At 49.0% G+C, this 18,786-nt stretch overlaps 1 protein-coding gene and 1 pseudogene across 5 annotated transcripts in view; one reads left to right on the top strand and one right to left on the bottom strand.

Moving 5' to 3' along the window:
* Positions 1 to 18,786, top strand: part of LOC149352608 (complement receptor type 2-like) — a 353,632-nt gene that overhangs the window by 225,264 nt on the left and 109,582 nt on the right. For all 5 annotated transcript variants that reach the window (XM_089581794.1, XM_089581793.1, XM_089581797.1 and 2 more), the window contains one exon: positions 10,228 to 10,289. In XM_089581794.1, coding sequence (XP_089437920.1) covers positions 10,228 to 10,289 — 62 coding nt within the window. The remainder of the gene's footprint in view (positions 1 to 10,227; positions 10,290 to 18,786) is intronic.
* Positions 15,668 to 17,101, bottom strand: LOC149352609 (uncharacterized; annotated as a pseudogene).

Genomic DNA, 18,786 nt, shown 5'->3' with positions numbered 1-18,786 from the left:
GAGCGGAATACTCTGGCCACATGCATGCCCGATCTTGCTCCATGCGTTGCACCGCGTAATCTGGCGTGCTGGAAAGGTTTCGTGTAGTGTGGTTCTGCAAAGCGATAGCTTATGGCCGATTTCATCTGCGCTTCCATCGCAGTGCGAACTGGCTGCGCTTCGGCGATGCTCTTCGCTTGCATGAACACGCTTGAGTTAATCTCGAACGTCAGGTTTGACTCTTCAAGCAGGCACCATTGCATTGGCGCATCAGTAATGCCGCAAACGAGTCTGTCTTGCAGCATTTAGGCAAGGACTAAGTTGCCCTACTCCCACTTCACTGAAAGCATTTTTACTGATACGGTAAAGTCGCTGACAGATTTCTCCGGTTCGCGAGAGCGACTGTTGAATTTAAAGCGGCATACCAACACGGAAGCATTCGTAATGTAGTGGTCATAGAGCGCGATGAATATGACGTCGATGTAGGCTTGATCGGGTGTTTTAAGCATTTAAGGCTCCGTAGAAAGGAGTACGCTGTAGTGCTGCCAGCACGTTAGGAACACTGTCCTTTTCTTTTCTTATGGAATGCTGTTGGCTTCTAAAAAGAGCTTCACTCACTCCAGCTACTCCGTCCATGCTCCTCCTTCCTTGTAATGCGGCTCAGACACTCCGTGGGTTGGTGTGGCTTCAGGCAAGTTAATGCAACGCCGGAAAATTTCCGCCTGGTCCCCAGAATTGTTACGGTATTGTAAGTGGGCAAGCCTTGAAACTAACCCCACCCTGAGGGTGGCGCGGCAAGAGGGGACCCGTAATCCGACAAAGCACGTCGCTGGCGAGAGACGGACTTCAGTCAGCTCCTGTCCTTGAAAAGTGGAAGGAGTGGTTATTGCCTTTTCCCTTTCACCATTCTTCTCCCCGCAGTCGGATGTCGCTGAAAAGGCACTTGCGGTGTTCGTCTCGTCCGCTGCTTTGAGGAATCATGCCCTACCATTCGCGACACTAATTCCCAGGCATCACACCAGCATTGTACCAACTCCAAGACATCATTAGCAAATTATTATGAATGGCAAATCGGCACTTGCAACACAGGCAACTCACTGGCTAATAACCGACAACTTGGATATAGCTCTTACATATAAGCAATCTGCGAGGAAGATATGCAAGAAATGAGGAAACCAAAAGTATTCAAAAAATTCTAGGGTACACTTAAGCTCCGCCTTAAGACCGCCTTAACGGGGCCTGTAACATTATCGCGTTAAAGACTATTTTTCACTGCAGTCGAGTAGGACCATAAGCCGTGCTGTGAGTGCTAGGGTGCGAGGCTTGGTGTGGGGTGCTCGCCGCAGCTTGGGTTCGTTGCCGTGCTTGTGATTCCGGTCGGACAACGCAGCTTGGCAGGCTTATGAGGCCACGGCCGGTATAGAGGGGGGCGCGCGCTCTTTCCTACGGCCTTCGCATTCGCCGCGGAAGCAACGGGAGTTTTTCTCCGCGAGTTACGCTGTCCGCCGCCGCCAGGGGCGCGACGACCCCACCGCTCGTGACCGCTCTCTCCTCGCATGCTTTTGCGGCGGCGGCCGGTGATCGCCTGGTTTCGCGATGTTTTCCGCTGCTTCTCGGTGAACGATTCACCGAAACGAAAGAAAACAAAAAGCAAATGCTTTATCTCCATGTCAACCAAGAAGCTCAACGTGAAAGGAGCTTTTATAGCAAAATTAGGGCGGTAACAAATCACGTCCTCCGCGGCCGAGATTGAACCCGCGTCCTCTCGCTCAGAGCTTAGCACTTTTACCATTGAGCCATCGCGGCGAATTCATACAGGCGGCATTAGGTCCAGTCAACAGCATCAACGATGCCCTGCCGGAAACCCATGGGCGTCTGGTGCGTCCGGGCAGAGCATCATCCATCGTTCTTGGGCCCATAAACCTGGCGTTACGAAAGCAATTGCGGTCAGTTTTATCCGCATGGCTTCAATCATTTTCACAGCTGCGGACAGAGAGATCTGAACCAGTACATTTGCGCCTGGTCGGTTAGTTGCAATCAGCGTGCGGTAGATGACGCGCCGCCGATAGGCCAGATTCAGAGTGGATGATGTCCAAGTACGCTGGCTACATCTTCCACGCAAGCCGATTGGGCAAGCGACGCCATGCCGCGTGACTGGCTGTGCCGGCGAAGCACCACATGATTGAAATTGAAACTTCTGATCGCTGCCATTTGTTAACCACAGCCCTGTCCCAACGTTGCCTCTGCCTCAGGCCCATCACGCAAGTTCTTGATCTATCATGTACTAAACGGACAAAGTCTGAATTAGATGTGCGTAAGTCGCGAGACTAAATATGTAGTCTTTCAGCCAACTGATATGTTCTGAACGTAAAACATATTAAAGTTATGGATATGGACGCAGTGCATTAGACATCTTGCATTTAAATGTGAGTAAAATTGTTTTCTTTCCTCTGAATCCCTGCAGCATCGTGATTTCTTGCTAAAGCCGCTTTTTTTTCCGAAACGAAGACGGCAGCGCTTGAGATTTCATGAGCTATATTTACCCTACGTAATCCTTGGGAACCCGTAATGCAAACACTTGAGGTCTCTTATATTTTACACCCTGGTTATTACCTGTCAGTAGGCGAACTGATGTGGCTGATAGATTTGTTTTTGTGTAAACTATAGGTGTAGAAAGTGTTGATGTCAGTTTACCCGAAGGCTCATACGACCGTGCAGTCGTACTGAAGGAGAGCGCGCGCTGCCGCGCGGTAATTATTTCGTTGTTTCATAAATCTCGGATGTCAAATCGAAGAGGCTGATTGTAAGGTCTTTGCATAATGCATAGGGGTGATATATCAGGACTTGACGGTTATCACTCGCGCGGGGCAGGCTTGGAGCGGGCGCGCGTTCTCCTTTCGCGTGAACGGCGGAAACAGCGGCGGAGCGGTGGGGCAATGGCGACCCCCCCGCGGTGTGGTGGGAGGCGGAAATAGACCCCATTGCGAAGGCCGTAAAAAAAAGAGGAAGCGCGCCCCCCTCGACACCGGCCGTGATGAGGCTAGGCTAATGCGTCCATTAAGCACTACATGGAGCTGTCCTCCAGTGAACTGATGCCTCATATCGGAAATAATCGTTGCGCTCCTCTTGAAAGAGAACTGTTGGACTGTCTTGAAACTAATTCCTCGCCCAGCTCTTGCACGATGACCTCTAGCACACTGAACCTGCAAGGAAATGCATGATATCGTGATCATCAGCCTAATTACTACCATCGGAGTAAGTCAAAATTGTGACGCAGTTGAATTGACGCATTGAAATTCTAGAGGCCCGTGTACTGTACGGTGTCAGTGCACGTTAAAGAACCCCAGGTGGTCAAAATTTCCGGAGCCCTCCACTACGGCGTCTCTCATAGCCTTAGTCGCTTTGGGACGTTAAACCCCATAGACCAAACCAAACCGCATTGAATTAAGTCTGATATTTTACACAAATAAACGCATTTTCTTGTTAGAATGTAAGAACTACGCATGTATAAATTACGAGCTGGGTTTAATGCGCATGCGCCAGCATAGGAGAGCCACGAAGGTGAAAACTGTCCGGCGTCGACGTCTGTTTGCAGTCTCCACCGGTCAACCATGGCAGATGGTGTTTCGGGGAACTTCCTCCTCTCGTCCTGGTCTGTGTAGGGGAGAGGAGGTAGACGCCGGGATAAGAATGACTCAGGAGAAATGAAGCAAAGAAGTGATTACGTGCACAAATATTATAGAAACAGAATTGAAGTAGAATCAAAACTTGGAATAGAATCGGAATTTGGATAGAATCAAAACTGCAACAAATTTATAAGCGAAAGACAATGTAGTCGTAACTGGAATCGAATCAGAATCAGAATAGATTGGCCAGTGCAAAAAAATGCAGTTGCATTTCCTCCTCACCGCTGCAACTGATTGCCATTGCATTTTTTAGCAGTTTAATGCCTTTGCTACACAGGTACATATTCGAATACATCTGAGTCGAATGACATTCGAGGCTTAGAATGGCATTCAGACTCGCGGACTCTCGCGGTGCTACACGACACTTAACAAACACATTCGAAAGCCTCAACTCGTTTTCAGTGTACAACGACGACGACGGCGGCGGCGGTCACTGCGGTCACACTTGTCCGAAAACGACGCTATCACGGTCAACAGCTGCAAGTGATTATAGTGAAGCCACACTTGTCCGACAACGACAATATCGCGGTCAACAGCACCGTGTGATTATAGTGAAGTCACACTAGTCCGACGACGACAAAATCACGGTCAACAGCAGCTTGTGATTATAGTGAACTATCTAGTTCAGTGTAATATGATTGTAGTGCGACAAGCATTTAGGCCAATGGCCCCGACAAATCCGATCAGCGGACGGCCTCCATGTCCTCATCAGGTCGGAGGCTGAGCGAAAACGCGTACGCTGATGAGGCGACGGTGTGAAAATATTCGCGCTTCTACATTATTCGCATTGGAAATAAACAATACGATCGGCTATATTTCCCATGTACAGACTTGAACACTCACCAGCAATAAGCGCATGCCAAATTAATTTTAGTCGACCACGACTGCCTTCCCTTCCGCGACGACTTGGCCTAGCGAGTCCGCAGGGTTCGGTTTGTGACTGCGGGCGGTTGTGAAGAGCCAATTCACAAGTTTCAGCGAATGCAATAGGTCAACCAGTGTGGTTTTGACAACAGTGACCTGAAATCAACTATTGCTTGCATCGCAGAGCGTGAAAACGAAGAACGGGAAGCGCCGGTGACCCAGACTGCCGAGCAGTGCTTTACGGTCAGCCGCAGTCGTCGCCGTCGATAGCTTGTGGGTAGCAAGTTAGGCCCTTTCAGTTAAAGCGAATGGTCTCCAAACATACTTCTGGATAAAGTGGTTTAAAATAAAGTACTGCTCACGTCGGAGGAAGCCGGGACAATTAGCGAGAAGAGCCGGTCTTACAGGATGTCAACAACCCTGGTGTCATGTGTTTCTCAGGCGAGCGATAGCATAAGCGCTTCCCACAGACATCGGTCGCGCTGCGTAAACAAGCACGTGTACAACCGGTACAGAAGATCAGATATTATTTAATAGAACTATAGCGCAGATTGCGTCTTCTGTCATGAAAGGAGCACTAGCTGTTCGTACGCAGCGATGTAAACAACCCTATGAGTGCAGTCGTCCTCATCGGCGCACTGCTGGGGAAATTTCATGCACAGGCGGTAAATGTTCATGGTGGTTTGGTTTGGTTTGGTTTGGTTTGGTTTATGGGGCTTAACGTCCCAAAGCGACTAAGGCTATGAGAGACGCCGTAGTGGAGGTCTCCGGAAATTTCGACCACCTGGGGTTCTTTAACGTGCACTGAAATCGCAGAGTACACGGGCCTCTAGAATTTCTCCTCCAAAGAAATTCAACCGCCGCGGCCGGGATCGAACCCGTGTCTTTCAGGTCAGCAGCCGAGCACCATAACCACTGAGCCACCGCGGCGGCAAATGTTCATTGGTGTACTGTTATCTTCAAGCGCTCACTTAGACAGAACGCGAGCTATTTTTTAAACAAACAGCAGAAAAAAGCGAGCAGCGGGTATCAAAATGAACAGCCCCAGAGCCGAAAGCAGTCGCGCGGCTGTGTGTGTGTGTGTGTGGGGGGGGGGGGGGGGGGGGGGGGTTGTGATCGCTTTCGAAGGCATTCCAAAATCTTGAATGTCTCCGTGGACTGGCTCCGTCGACTCGAATGTCATCTGAACCGAATGACGTTGTTAAAACTACGTATAGCAGCGTATAGCGGCAGTCGAGTCGACGGACATTGGTTTGGAAGGCATTGGAAACGCCCGTGTAGCAGAGGTATTATTCAAGCGAAGCTATGGCACAGGTGGAGGCATCTCCTCCACAAGAACATCAAAATAGCCTAAATGAACAAAGTTTTCTTCTACGTTTTGTGCAGCATGTCTTGCAAAGACAACTCGCACTTGTGCAAGATATGCTGAAGCCATGCAGGAGACTCAGGGCACATTTCGTTAAAACAAGTAACATTGAACTATATCTGCATCGTTTCTCATGCACGTTACATTTTAGGCGGAACTCTTGCTTGAAAATCACGCGAAAAAACCTGTCTGATAGATGAGAGTTCTGTTTGGAGACAACTTGGGCAAAATTAGCTGGAAATACAAATTGCGCATTTTCTGGAACAGTTTGTGCAGCCTGCCAGAGCGCAAAGCAAAGAGCAGAATGATTTTCTATGTACTCAAGACTAATTCTATGTGTCATTAACTCTGACTGTATTCTGGCCTCTGTTATCTGCGATGTAGAGGAAGTGCGTACTGCACCGCCTTCGGAGAGGCACAGTATGCTCAAATGGAGAAGAGACTACACGCCTCATTCCTGTGACATCCTGGTAGCAGATAATGTGACATTATTTGAATGTTCGACCATTTGCTTCTGCATACAGTTCAAGGGCCGCAATGACTATATACCTTTCCTGGGGGCAGGTTACTGTTAGAGTATGAGACGAAATTGACGTCAGGATGGTGTAGCAGCCAAAAAAGGTGGCAAAGAAACTAAAACAGCCTCTATATATGTGCCTGTGAGATGACACTGAAACAGAAGCTTTTCACATTAGTACAGTAACATCCTTACATTGCCGCCCGTAACGCAGGACATCAAGCTGCGAAAACAGCTTCCATTGGTTATATGCACTTGGTATTCACATGACAGATAAATAACACATAGAAATAATAAACATACTTTGATGAGTGAGCTATACATTTAGTAGTTCTCCTCTTGACAGGAATCATCTGATATTTATGATATTTCCGATGGACACTGTTTTACCTTTTTATGCGGCCAAAAAAAAAAGGATGTGTGCACCATAGCCCTGCCAAATTTGTAACGCTAGCACGCCTTGCAAAAGTCATTTCAATTTACACAGTATTTCACACATTCAGAAGGGTGGCGGATCGGGCTAGTTGGTGCACGTTTGACATTTTTCGAAAGCGCTTTGTCCGTGTTGTTTCTAAAAATATTTCACACATGTCCCGAAGTTTAGTAAGCGAGACTATTAGATCTCATTCTCAAATCAAGTGTCTTCTGTTCATCAAAGTGAATAGAAGGTACCTGTTCGATCATGAAATTAGCATTAATCGTATATTCTAAGAAAATTTTTGACGTTCGAAAAATCATAAGCATAAGAACAAAAATTTTAAAATTTTGATAGGCGCCGTATCCTTCGACGTATGATGCTGAATAGCGCATTCTAGGTGTGATAAAAGCTGCCGCTATTTTAGATTACTCATCAGCCATGAAATCAGTGGAGATAAAGAAATCGCCAAAAGAAACAGGATTTGAATCCTACACTATTCACCGTGAAGACCAATAGAATGAAGCCACAGCAGAAAGAAGGATGTCTAGAGGTCAGGCTCCATTATGCCTTGGCAGACAAAGCACTTAGTTTTCATCAACGCTTATTAGTTGAACAAAATTGTTACGGTACTGAAGTTCCAAACTTTATCGAAAGGATGTTTACCATTATCTCATAATTATTTACCTCAGCAAAAACTCCATAGTGGCAGGGCAGCCGGGTGGATAACAAATGTTGAAAACAAAGAAAGCTCCAAGGAGTCCCAACGCCTCCTCCGTGCTGTCTGATGAGATGCCCTCCTCTCCGCCGACAACAAGGATAACTCGGCGGATGTCGCCCAGGCCTGCATGGACATAAAATTACTTCACATGCACACACTGGCCATTAAACGGGCGCGCAACGATTTTGAGCTATAATTTCATACATTTTGCCCAAGTACGCAGACTGAAGCAAGACACAAATCTACTAGCGCAATGCTACACAGTTACAGTTACCCCAGGTGGTCGAAATTTCCGGAGCCCTTCACTACAGCGTCCCTCATAGCCTGAGTTGCTTTGGGACGTTAAACCCCAATAAACCAAACCAAACAAGTTTCATTCTTGTTTTGTAATCTCAAGGCTAAAGCGAATTATTTCTTTAATAAGGAAATAAAGATTCCGCTTGAGGTATAGCACATTGAATACGGCAAGCTTGGTGTCACATACATGACATCAAGGATTATCCTAAGCATCACAGGTGCCGCCGCGGTGGCTCAGTGGCTATGGTGCTCGGCTGCTGGCCCGAAAGACGCGGGTTCGATCCCGGTCGCGGCGGCTGAATTTCTTTGGAGGAGAAATTCGAGGCCCGTGTACTGTGCGATGTCAGTGCACGTTAAAGAACCCCAGGTGGTCGAAATTTCCGGAGCCCTCCACTACGGCGTCTCTCATAGTCTTAGTCGCTTTGGGACGTTAAACCCCATAAACCAAACCTAAGCATCACAGGTAATTGGCCCAATACTGGAACTGGCTGGTGTCAGCCTGGTTCCTATGTAGGACCGGCCTTTGCCAATACATTTCCAGTATTGGGCCGACTAGCTGTGCTGCTGGGGATATTAGGTCCACCCTTAAACTGACAGGGCAGCGAAGCCTCTAAGCGTGGTCTAGCCTGCGTTTTTGGTACCTAACATTTCTTTTTAGGGACAGTGCTGGTTATACAAAATGAGGTCAATCTACCCATGACCATTTTTTGATTCAAAGTTCCATAAATTAAAATATTACCCACTTACGCGTATAATTGCAGGATGCAGTGTTGAGGTAGTCCCTCAAGCATGCTTAAACTGCATGCTGAAAATTAACAAGTTGTTCAAAATTTAATAAAATCTACATGAAGTACAGAAAGACTGGGACAATATTTAATAAACCCTGCTAGAGGCATAGAAATAGTGGGAAAGTACGCATAAAGTTGAGGACGCATGCACAAGGCCCAAGTAATTTCAAGACGGTCCGTTGCCTTCTTTGTTCGGAGGGGCACAGGCCTCGCCAAACGTGGTTATTCAGTGGTGATGAGGGAGGTGACGCTCGGTGATGGAGATGATGGAGATGATGGAGACGAGGAAGTATATTTACAGAATCTACAAGAGTGATAGCTACAAGTTACAGAAGCGAAGTCACAAAGACAAATTCAATAACTGTAACTTGAACGAAGCGATCTCACACAGCGATAACACTCGAAGACGTTACTTATCTACCGAAGGGTTTCAGTTTAAGCCTAGGTGTTCTTCAAGTACGTGCCAAGCACGGAGCCTCTAGCTAGGCTAGACAATACTGGTGTCCACTGCTTTTTCTTCGATTTTTATAGGTTTTCCCAAACAAAGAAGTTAGGGCGGTCATGTTTAGATGCACGCCTTGAACTTCTATAACCAATGAGATTTTAAAACAAGGTAACCACCGCCCCTGAAGGTTGGTTACAACCTCGAGCACAGCGCTCGGCTATAAAAAAAAAGGAAACACATAACGAAAACATTCCGAACAACTTCTCCCCGCGGTAGTTCTTGCCCCTATCGGGTGGTGCTGTTTTCCTTTACCGTTTTGCCGCCACACCTGCGTGTCTGTTCTCGAAGGATGTCGAGTTTTTCTAGCTGCCCGACAAGGAGGGTTTTTTTTCCTGGCTCACCGTGGAAGTGCTGGATGTAGCGGAGGCAGGAAACGAACCCCGCGAAGCTTCGGTGCTCTCAAGAATTCCAGCAAACGAAAGGGCCCTTCGCGAAACTCGAGGCAGGTTCGCATATTTCCAAGGAAGTGGCGTGGGGATCCGCTGCCGTGGGAACGCCGCAAAGGACAGAGCGGCGCGACATGCCCACCACTACCCTTTGTGTGCGCCACGAGTGCCATCTTGACGCGCGGGCGGATGAGTGCACTTCACAATGCTAGGAGCCATCGGCCGTCATAGCGATGCTTACACTCACTTCCGCGCTTTTGTGGATGTTTACGGGGGACGTCGGGTCGCGCAGTGACCTCAGGTTACTGCAATTAAAATCAACTAACGAGCCCATAATAAAGCGCGGCCTTACAGCCCCCCTCTCGCGTGATGCCGCCCTATCATCACATCTCTCGTAATCTACTGTATATATGCGTAACCGATTCTGTTAGTGACTGGAGCGGCTAAGTTGATGCAGTGTATATGTTCTATTTCAGAGTTTTACTCTCATAAACTCAATTCGATAATATGGTGTCGGGAGAGGTGTTCACAGGCTAAGCTCTTTTTGTTACAATGATGAATGCGGCGCAGTGACGAACACAGACAAACGAGCAATATAAAACGCAAGTCTGTGCTGTTACACTGTTGGTATTTTTGAAACATGCAAGGTTAAAAATCTTTCCAGAATAAACTAATCGTCTTACAATCTTTTTTTTTTTTTCAGAGAAATGTGTCGTGCCTAAGCACCACGGCACGAAAGTGCAGCGCCGCAGAACCTGGAAACAGGTACAGTGTTTTACGATCCATGCTTATTGCACTTCCAAGTTCTTCCTCTGCGCGCGTCGGTATTCTTTTTATTTTCTTTATTTCGTTTGAGTGGAAGGGCATGTACGCGCCTGTTTTGAGTCAGCCGGATGGCCTTTCCTAACATTTCGATAATTGCTGGGCCCTTCACCCCTGCCTCCCAACACCATCTTTCAAGTCGTTTGCAGCGCTGTGAAGTCTGCTTGAAGGCTGAAGCGCCGATGCGTAAGTGTCATTTCACGGCATAATATAGTCCTGAACACCACGGGGGTGAGGCCAACAAGTTCATACAAAAGAATCGACCCCTCTCTCGTGTTTCACAATTGGCCGACTCTTCCAGTCGTCCCTTGCATTTATAGGTATAAGCGGTAGGAGAGAAAGGGGTGTTATATGCAATCTGGGTGAGTTCGCAGAAGTTTTGGGAGCAGCAATTGGCCTAAAGAATGTGTTCCCTCTGCTCATTTACTACCCTGGCTACTTTGCGCAGCGACAAAGCCGGGACGACAAAAACCCGTCTCCTTCCTTTCTCTTCCTAGCCTTGCCGGTAACGACACAGAAAGTTGGCCGTGATCATATATAAATATTTTTTTTCTTTCCTCTGAAGGTGTCTCAGGAGCTTTCCCCTTTTTGCAGTCACACAGTCTTACTGGCTGACCATGATTTTAATCTTTGGAAGCTGGTGCAAAGTTTGCCCATCTACGCAGTTTGATTCCAGAATACTTCGGAAAAGTTTCCCTTTCTAGGGTAATATGAGCGGTAAAATTTGTTGAAAACATTACTTCCATGGAGTTTCAAAAAATTTTAAGAACGAAAATTCTCAACTTTTTCAGATTGTTCGTGTTTTCGTGCTGAGAAAAGGGTCTGCAATAGAGAGTTTGGGGTTTACTTTGGGAAATTTTCGTTACGGCATGGTATAGTGCTAGTGTGAGAGGCAACGTCCAGTGCACTCGGTGGAGATGGCCCTTTTTTCACGACTCCGTCGAGTGGGCCGGGCAGTACTCCAGATACTTGCAGGCAAGAAAGGCTGCAACCCCGCCTCGCCCCTCAAGCTCTATGATGCACGTGCGACCAACCTGCTGCATGCTTTGGCTCTGGTCTCCCCCGTGCCTTTCGGATTAATAGGCTGGAGACTCAATACCACTCTATCATCCGAAGATGCCCGGGAGTTCCGAAGTCAGCCCCGGTCTCTGCCATCCTGACCGAGGCGGGAACACTTGCCTTTTCCCTTCTCCTACTCCGAACAGGCCTACTCTTCATCGGCAGGCAGCAGCATGTCCCTGACAATTTTTCCCTCCTCGCTAGGCTGTGGCACCTTCCCTCCTCAAGGGTGGAAGATGAAAAAAAAAAACAGGAAGAAAGACTACCTCTCATCCCAGTTCATTTGGATCTGCAGGGCCGATTCAAACGCCATAATCTCATTTCTGCAATGACACATACACCCGCATCACTCCAAGAAGAGAGCCTATCTTACAGTGTTTTCACGGATGCCTTGGTTCTCCTATGTACTGCTCAGGCGACCGCAGGTTAGCAACATTCCAAAACGTCAAGCGACAGAACACCACCGTGCGTGGCAACGGCCACTCTCCTAGACTCAATCGCTGAAAAACCGTGGCCACAGGGTCTACCGCAAATGATTTATATGCCCCATCAGCGTGCCTGGCAGCTAGAAAGCCGACACGCTTGCCAGAGCACCTCATGGTCCTGAATCCCTCGCCCCCCTCCCCCGTCTCCACAGCAGTGATGTCCTTCGATTACTCTAGGACTGCCTTCAAGAAAAGGCATCATCAGCCAGCATCCAGACATTGGATTGCATCTCATGCCTGCTTGAAACGGCTACCTGAGAAGCTGACCCGAAGAGAACACTCTCTCTTCCTCCGCTTACGCATCGGCTGTTCTTAGACAGCGTACGGAAGTTGCCTCCATGTCAGAGCCTAGTCGCAAGCCTTCTCGGTGTGCGGCCAGGACAAGACCATGGACCACCTCCTCTGCCAGTGTCCAGCGCACCACGCCAACCGGAGGCCCCGCTTCCAAGACCTGGGCCTACTTGCCGACACAGGAGTACACCTCTTGTTCCACAGTAGCAAACACCTCCCAGCCCTTCGGCTCCTCGAGCTCCAGTTGGACACGACTGAGCTGTCTTCGAGTTTGTTAGCAGCGCAATGTCTGCAAATCACCATTTCCTGAACTTGACAGAACTGCCACCAATCCCAATCCTTGCTACCACGGTGTCCTCCTGAACTAAGAAAAACAAGCGCTAGTGTCCGTACCCTTCCCCTCAATAGTCACAGCAACAACAAATAAGACAGCCTTTGCAGTGGTAGATTTAAATCAGGAAGGCGCAAACCTGCCTTCGAGACCATTGCGGCGCACGTACTCTCGAAATGCCCTGGGAATTCAATGGTGCGAGTTCGGGTTCATCGGGAGGCTATGCGTCTTGAAACAGTGACTTGCACTTCGATTTGTGGCTGACGACGATGCCCATACTCGTCGTTTGGAATTATTTCGCTGTGGTACAAGACATACGGGGTTTGACGTCCCAAAGCGAACCGTGTGCTAAGAGGGACCCTGTCACGGGTTCGGTGACTACGCGATGTCATCACCGAGTCCTGACAATGAGGGGGTGGCCGTTTGATGCCCAGCGTAGCCGGTGAGCAAACGTAGTCAATGAGACCGAGGCGTGTTAAGAGGTAACAACAACAAAACAACGTTTATAGTTTCGATTGAAGAATACGACAGCTTTCACAGACGCCTAGAGTACATCCTACAAAACAATGGCAGGAAACACATAGCATTAAATACACTGAATTAAGTTATACAATATGTCTTCACAGGTCAGAACACAAGTGAGAGCCCAATTAGCTACAGTCGATAAAAGTTCAGAGGGGAACAAACATGCAGTCAACCGGGGAGCGCGGCAGCAGTCCATCCACAAACGCGCAGTCAATGCGGCCCCCGAAGGCGACGTCCTTCCAGAGCAGCTTGCGGTTTCGAGGATGCGGTGCGGCGGCTCGGAGTCCCGGGAGTTCGCGGCGGCAGCGTCCTCACCGACGAGCGGACTGAAGTTCCTGCCCATACGGCCCCATTTTAAAGTACTCGGGCGCTAGCGGGCGAGGCAATCGCGGCGCCACAGAGTCGGTGTCGAAAAAGCAAGCACCAAAAAGCCCAACAAGAGCACGTAGGCACCTACACTTTGACACTGCATGGCCGCCATCTTGGAGATAAAAAATTAACGGACAACTAAAAAGAAGCCAAAGGCTTTGACTCTGAATTCGGTGACCTTGGAACAGCAAAAAGTAAAACACAACCAAAAAGGGAGTCACTACGCCCCCAACTTCTTTCCTGCTGATGGTCAGCTCAAGACTTCGGCAGTATCGGGGCCGACCGTGAGCCCGGGAAAAGTAATACATGCACAAAACAAGCACCACGTACGCCTCCGCTTCCGCAATGGGAGTAGGTTGTTTAACTGAAACAGCGTGCATATATTCGTGCTCTTCCCGAGACACATACAGGTTACACGGCCACACTATGTTAAAAAAACGAGGACATATCAGCTTTATACAAACAAAACTAATTTACAGGCTGCCGCCACTTCTGTGACACGGCCCCCCACTTTCAGAATATTATCGGATAATATTCTAAACCCACAGAAGTCGGCGAGCAGGCCTGTGCACAAATATACAGCGCGTAACATAACCGCTTTTATAAAACTAGCACATAATTCAAGTCAGCGTATACATGCACTATGATACTTGAATGCATAACAGTGAAAATTAATAGCGCGCGACAAATCTACAGCCTGCTAAGAAAATCAGCACCGACGTTGTCCTTGCCCTTAATGTGCTCGACGCTGAACTGATATTCTTGGAGCAGCAAGCTCCAGCGCAAGACTCTGCTATTTAGCTATTTCGCTCGTTGGATGTAGCTCAGTGGTTGATGGTCCGTCTGAACTATGAAGGGCACCCCATACAGGTAGGTGGAAAACTTCCGTAATCCCCAAACTAACGCTAAGCACTCTCTTTTGATTGTGCTGTAGGCTGCTTCCCCGGGGAGCAAATTTCTCCTCGTGTATGCCACCGGGTGAAGCGTGCCGTTATGCCGCTGCATTAGTACCGCGCCAAGGCTGGCATCTGAGGCATCCGTGCGCAGCACAAACTGTTCGGAGAAGTCCGGGAGCCGTAGTATCGGAGGGCTCGAGACCCGACGCTTGAGTTCTTCGAAGGCTTCCTGATGGGCCGGCGTCCACTTCACGATGTTCCTCTCGCCCTTTCTCGTCAGATGGGTGAGTGGCTCGCTTATTCTTGCGTAGTCGGGGATGAAGTCATGAAGTCGCGGTAATACCCCGACAAGCCAAGGAAGGCGCGTACCTGACGCTTTGTTCGAGGGGTTGGCGCCGCTTGTATCTTGTCGAGCGTTTTCCCGAGTGGTGCCAGCTCACCTCTGCCAATGCGATGCCCGAGGAACGCGATGCTTTCCATCCCGAACTCGCATTTTCTTGGTTTTACTGTCAGGTCGGCCGTCTCGATTATCGCAGACAGCTGCCTCAGCGAAGAGAGATGCTCCTCCCACGTAGCACTGGCAACGAGGACATCATAATAGTCCTGTACTCCGGGAATTCCCTCCACCACTCGTTGCATCAATCTTGAAAATACTGCCGGGGCAGTCTTTATGCCGAACGGCATAAAACGGAATTGAAAGAGCCCCGGTGTCGTTGAAAACGCCGTCTTGGGCTTGGACTCCTAGTCAATGGAATTTGCCAATATCATTTGGCAAAGTCTACCTTTGAGAAGTATTTCTTCTCTCCAGCTGCAGCGAAGACCGCGTCCGCTCTGGGCATTGGCTCCGAATCGGCAACAAGGACGTCATTCAGGCGTCGGAAATCAATGCAGAGCCGGTTCGTGCCGTCTGGTTTATTCACCAAGAGGACAGGTGAATTGTACGGTGACTGGGACTTCTCGATTATTCCCAGTCGCTCCATCTGCTGCACCTATCTTTCTACGGCTCCTCTCGTCGCAAACGGAAGTGGGTATTGTTTTACGCGCACCGGAGTGCGGGTAGTGAGCTCTAACCGGCACTCGGCCCAGTCCGTCTTGCCCGGGACGTCGGAGAAGATGCGAGAGTGTTCTGAAATCACCTCTCGGAGCTGCCTCCATTGATCCGCATTCAAATCATCAGAAAGCTTCACATCTCGCTCGCCCTGACTGTTCAAGCGCCGAAACAGGAATGGCTCCCTCGCTGTCCGATTCGGTGACGCCGCAGATCGCGTGGCAGACGCGTTCTACCGGCCGGCTTTCCCGCTCTTTCTTAAATTTGATTATGCCTTCCGAATCCCTGCACGTCAGTTTCTTGCCAATTTGGGAAAATCACTGCTTGATCGACTGGTCCTCTGCTTGCGCCTCTGCATAACTCTTCTTTAGCGGCTCCACTGCGACGTCGGGGGTTTTAAGCGCTTGGAACTTTTTGTTTTGCTCCCTTGCTTTTGCTCTAGTTACAACCGCTGTAACAACTTGCTTTTCAGCGAGCTCGTTGCTGACCGGTTGTTCAGTCACTCCTTTCGGGTCATATGGAGCTCTTGCGCCTTCTACGTTTCCAAGAATTAAACCATAGAGCGGCTCCTCCATGTCGAGCGCCGTGATAATCCCAGAAATATACGGGGTGTCGATGTCAACTCGCGCCTCAGGCAGCATCTTAGCTCTTCCATCCACTAAGTAAACTGGCCTCTTCTCTCCTGTGAGCTGGTCGTCGTCGATGAGCTCTCGTCTCACGATAGCCGTATTGCATCCGGTATCCCGCAATACTGTTATGCTCTTGCCTCCCAACGTTCCAGTCACCACCGGCAGTCCTTCAACGAGGAACTTCGGTCGCGTCGTCATGACCGCGTTCACAACGGGAATTTTATCTACATTTTTTAGCTCCAGGTAGCCATCGCGAATGCTCTCCTCATTAACGTTCTTGGCGGGTGAGTAGACGCACGATGCCTGTGGCCTGTCCTTTACCGCTGAGCGGCACGCATCCGCCTTGTGTCCCCTCACTTGAAACAAGTGACGCTATGGTTGTTATTGGTGTGGGTACGGCACTGTGAAGCCTGATGCCCAATGCGGTTGCAAAGGTAACAGCGAGGCGGTGCTTCTTATTGATTCTTTTGTCCTGAGTTTCGGGCCTCCCGGCATCATCTCGGCTCTCTTTCTACAATTTGGAGAGATTCAGGCTTCCTTGCGCTTCTAAAAACTGGTCAGCTAGATCCAGCATCTCTCCTAACGATTTCGCCTTCCTCTCCTTCAGGTAAAGTGCCATGTTAGAATGACACCCCTGTAGGAACCCCTCCTTAATCAGGAGTTCTCTGAGTTCCTGAAACTCAGTCTTGATACGTGAAAGCTCCATCCAGCGGTCAAAATAGTGGCTGAGACGCGCTGAGAACTGAGCCGCGGATTCGCCATCCGCCGGTTTGCCAGTGTTGAATTTCTCTCGGAATCCTTCCGCGGTGAACCGAAATCGCTTCAAAAGGGCGGTTTTCACCTTGGTATAATCAGCTGCATCACCCGGCGCAAACGCCCGTAAACACTGAGTGCTTCCCCACTTAGACATGTAGCCAGCGCTGTAGACCACTGGGTCTCTGGCCACTTCTGGCTCTTCGCAATGCTTTCAAAACGCCTTATATGGGCATCTAAATCATCCTTCCGGTCGTCAAATAGGATCAGGAGTTTACTTGTGTTCAACTTCAAATCACCTTTTTCCTGGCTCCCTTCTTTTTCTCTAGCCTCTTTCTCTAGTCGCTGACACTCTATTTTCAAACGCATAATCTCTAGCTGACGTTCGTCAGCTGCCTTCGCGGCCGCGCGCTGCTCCTCCGCTCTCTCTCGGGCAAACGACCGCTCCTCGCGCTGCTTATCTTCCACCCATTTTCTGAGCTCAGTGCTCGTCAGCCCCAACTGGCTACCCATCGCTATCAACCTTTCCAAATCCATGCTTCTATCTCCAATAACACTTTCAATAACACAGCTAGAAGCTCAGCAAAAAGAAAATCCCGTTCATACACGACACCTCTCTAAGACGTCGGCACAGTTCAACACCTCAACAAGTGTCCTTCTCAGTTCACCACATTTTCTATGCATCAAACGTCCTGTCGCGGACGCCAGTTAATTGTCACGGGTTCAGTGACTACGCGACATCATCACCGAGTCCTGACAATGAAGGGGGTGGCCGTTTGATGCCCGCCGTAGCCGGTAAACAAACGTAGTGAATGAGACCGAGGCGTGTTAAGAGGTAACAACAACAAAACAACATGTGTTACCAACAACATATATTACATGTATTACCAACTCGCCCAACTTTCTGCATTAACAAAACAACGTTTATAGTTTCCATTGAAGAATACGACAGCTTTCACAGACGCATAATGTACATCCTACAAAACAATGGCGGGAAACAAAAAGCATTAAATACACCGAATTAAGTTATACATTGAATATGTCTACACAGGTCAGAACACAAGTGAGAGCCGAATTAGCTACAGTCGATAAAAGTTCAGAAAGGAAACAAACATACAGTCAATAGGGGAGCGCGGCTGCAGCCCATCCACAAGCATGCAGTCAGTGCGGCCCCCGAAGGCGACGTCCTTCCAGAGCAGCTTGTGGTTTCGAGGATGCGGTGCGGCTGCTCGGAGTCCCGGGAGTTCGCGGCGGCAGCGTCTCCGCCGACGAGCGGACTGAAGTTCGTGCCCATACGGCCCCTGCCTTGCGGCGCCACAGAGTCGGTGTCGAAAAAGCAAACACCAAAACGCGCAACAAGAGCACGTAGGCACCTACACTTTAACACTGCATGGCCGCCATCTTGGAGGGAGAAAAATTAACGGACAACTAAAAAGAAGCCCTAGGCTTCGACTCTGGATGCGGTGACCTTGGAACAGCAAAAAAGTAAAACACAACCAAAAAGGGTGTCACGTACGCCCGCAACTTCTTCCCTGCTAATGGTCAGGTCAAGACTTCGGCGGTATGGCTGCCGACCTTGAGCCGGGAAAAGTAAGAGGTACACAAAACAAGCAGCACGTACGCCTCCGCTTGCGCAATGCGAGTGGGTTGTCTAACTAACTGAAACAGCGTGCATATTCGTGCTCTTCCCGAGACATATAAAGGTTACACGGTCACACTAGGTTAGAAAAACGCGGACACATCAGTTTTATACCAAACAAAAGTAATTTACAGGTTGCCGCCGCTTCTGTGACAGACCCCATACTTGAGTGCTCGTGGTTAATTTCGTCCATCTGGCGCTCTTCAAAAGGACAATGAGGACAAATAGAAGTTTTCCTGCATCAGTAGGGTCTTCATCATCAGCAGCAGTCTGACTACCCCTACTACAGGGCTAAGGCCTCTCGCATATTATTAACTTGGTCCTGTGCCAGCCGTGGCCACCTTATCTGCGTAATCGATAGGGCGCCACGTTCTAATCACAAAGAGCCGCTCTCGCCTAAAATGGTGGCTTTATA

The sequence above is a fragment of the Amblyomma mixtum genome, chromosome 3 (assembly GCF_055824585.1).
Source record: "Amblyomma mixtum isolate Tamu chromosome 3, ASM5582458v1, whole genome shotgun sequence".
In the NCBI taxonomy this organism is placed as follows: domain Eukaryota; kingdom Metazoa; phylum Arthropoda; class Arachnida; order Ixodida; family Ixodidae; genus Amblyomma; species Amblyomma mixtum.
The sequence above is the reverse complement of the archived record's forward strand: the minus strand, read 5'-3'. Positions and strand labels throughout refer to the sequence as shown.